The sequence below is a fragment of the Penaeus monodon genome, chromosome 25, assembly GCF_015228065.2.
Source record: "Penaeus monodon isolate SGIC_2016 chromosome 25, NSTDA_Pmon_1, whole genome shotgun sequence".
NCBI lineage: Eukaryota > Metazoa > Arthropoda > Malacostraca > Decapoda > Penaeidae > Penaeus > Penaeus monodon.
The window spans coordinates 41888737-41889275 of record NC_051410.1 but is presented as its reverse complement, the minus strand read 5'-3'; the positions used below and the strand labels follow the sequence as shown (position 1 = coordinate 41889275).

Genomic DNA, 539 nt, shown 5'->3' with positions numbered 1-539 from the left:
TTTACATGCATGTATGTATAGATGTTTTATTTTCACAGGAGGAGCTCCATTACTGGTGGTTCCGATCTTCATCGTGTGGATGGATTTTCACTGTTGCGTGGAGGGACTCGGGAAGACCTCATAAGAGACTGAGTAGAAATGTTCCTCCTTTACCCCCCTCTGCCCTCTTCCATCGTCTTGACCTCCTTGAGCCAAGCGAAGCACGTGTTTGTAGACTCTTCAACCAGATGGCCACATTAGGTAAGCTGAGTTATGTGGATTGGAGGTCATTTGTAAGCATACAGCTTTACTAGCTCTTCTTTATAATGTAAAGGTCCTAATGTTTGATTTTTTAAATTTTAGTAGTAACAGCCCCAAAATGATGGATTATATGCATTAGCACATTTGCCCACCTATACAATGTACCCATGTTTTGTTGGGTAATTTTTTGGAAAGAAGGAATTTTGTTACATTTTGTCTTTTAAAAATTACTGAAGTTTCTACACATATTGTTAATTCACAATTGCTAAATGAAAGTTTACTGTTATTAGTTAACAAAA

At 37.5% G+C, this 539-nt stretch overlaps 1 protein-coding gene across 1 annotated transcript in view; it reads left to right on the top strand.

Annotated features, from left to right (window-relative positions):
* LOC119589415 (VWFA and cache domain-containing protein 1-like) overlaps nucleotides 1-539 on the top strand; it is a 30393-nt gene that overhangs the window by 14581 nt on the left and 15273 nt on the right. Inside the window, exon 12 of the mRNA XM_037938025.1 lies at nucleotides 39-240. Within this exon, the coding sequence (XP_037793953.1) occupies nucleotides 39-240 (202 nt within the window). The remainder of the gene's footprint in view (nucleotides 1-38; nucleotides 241-539) is intronic.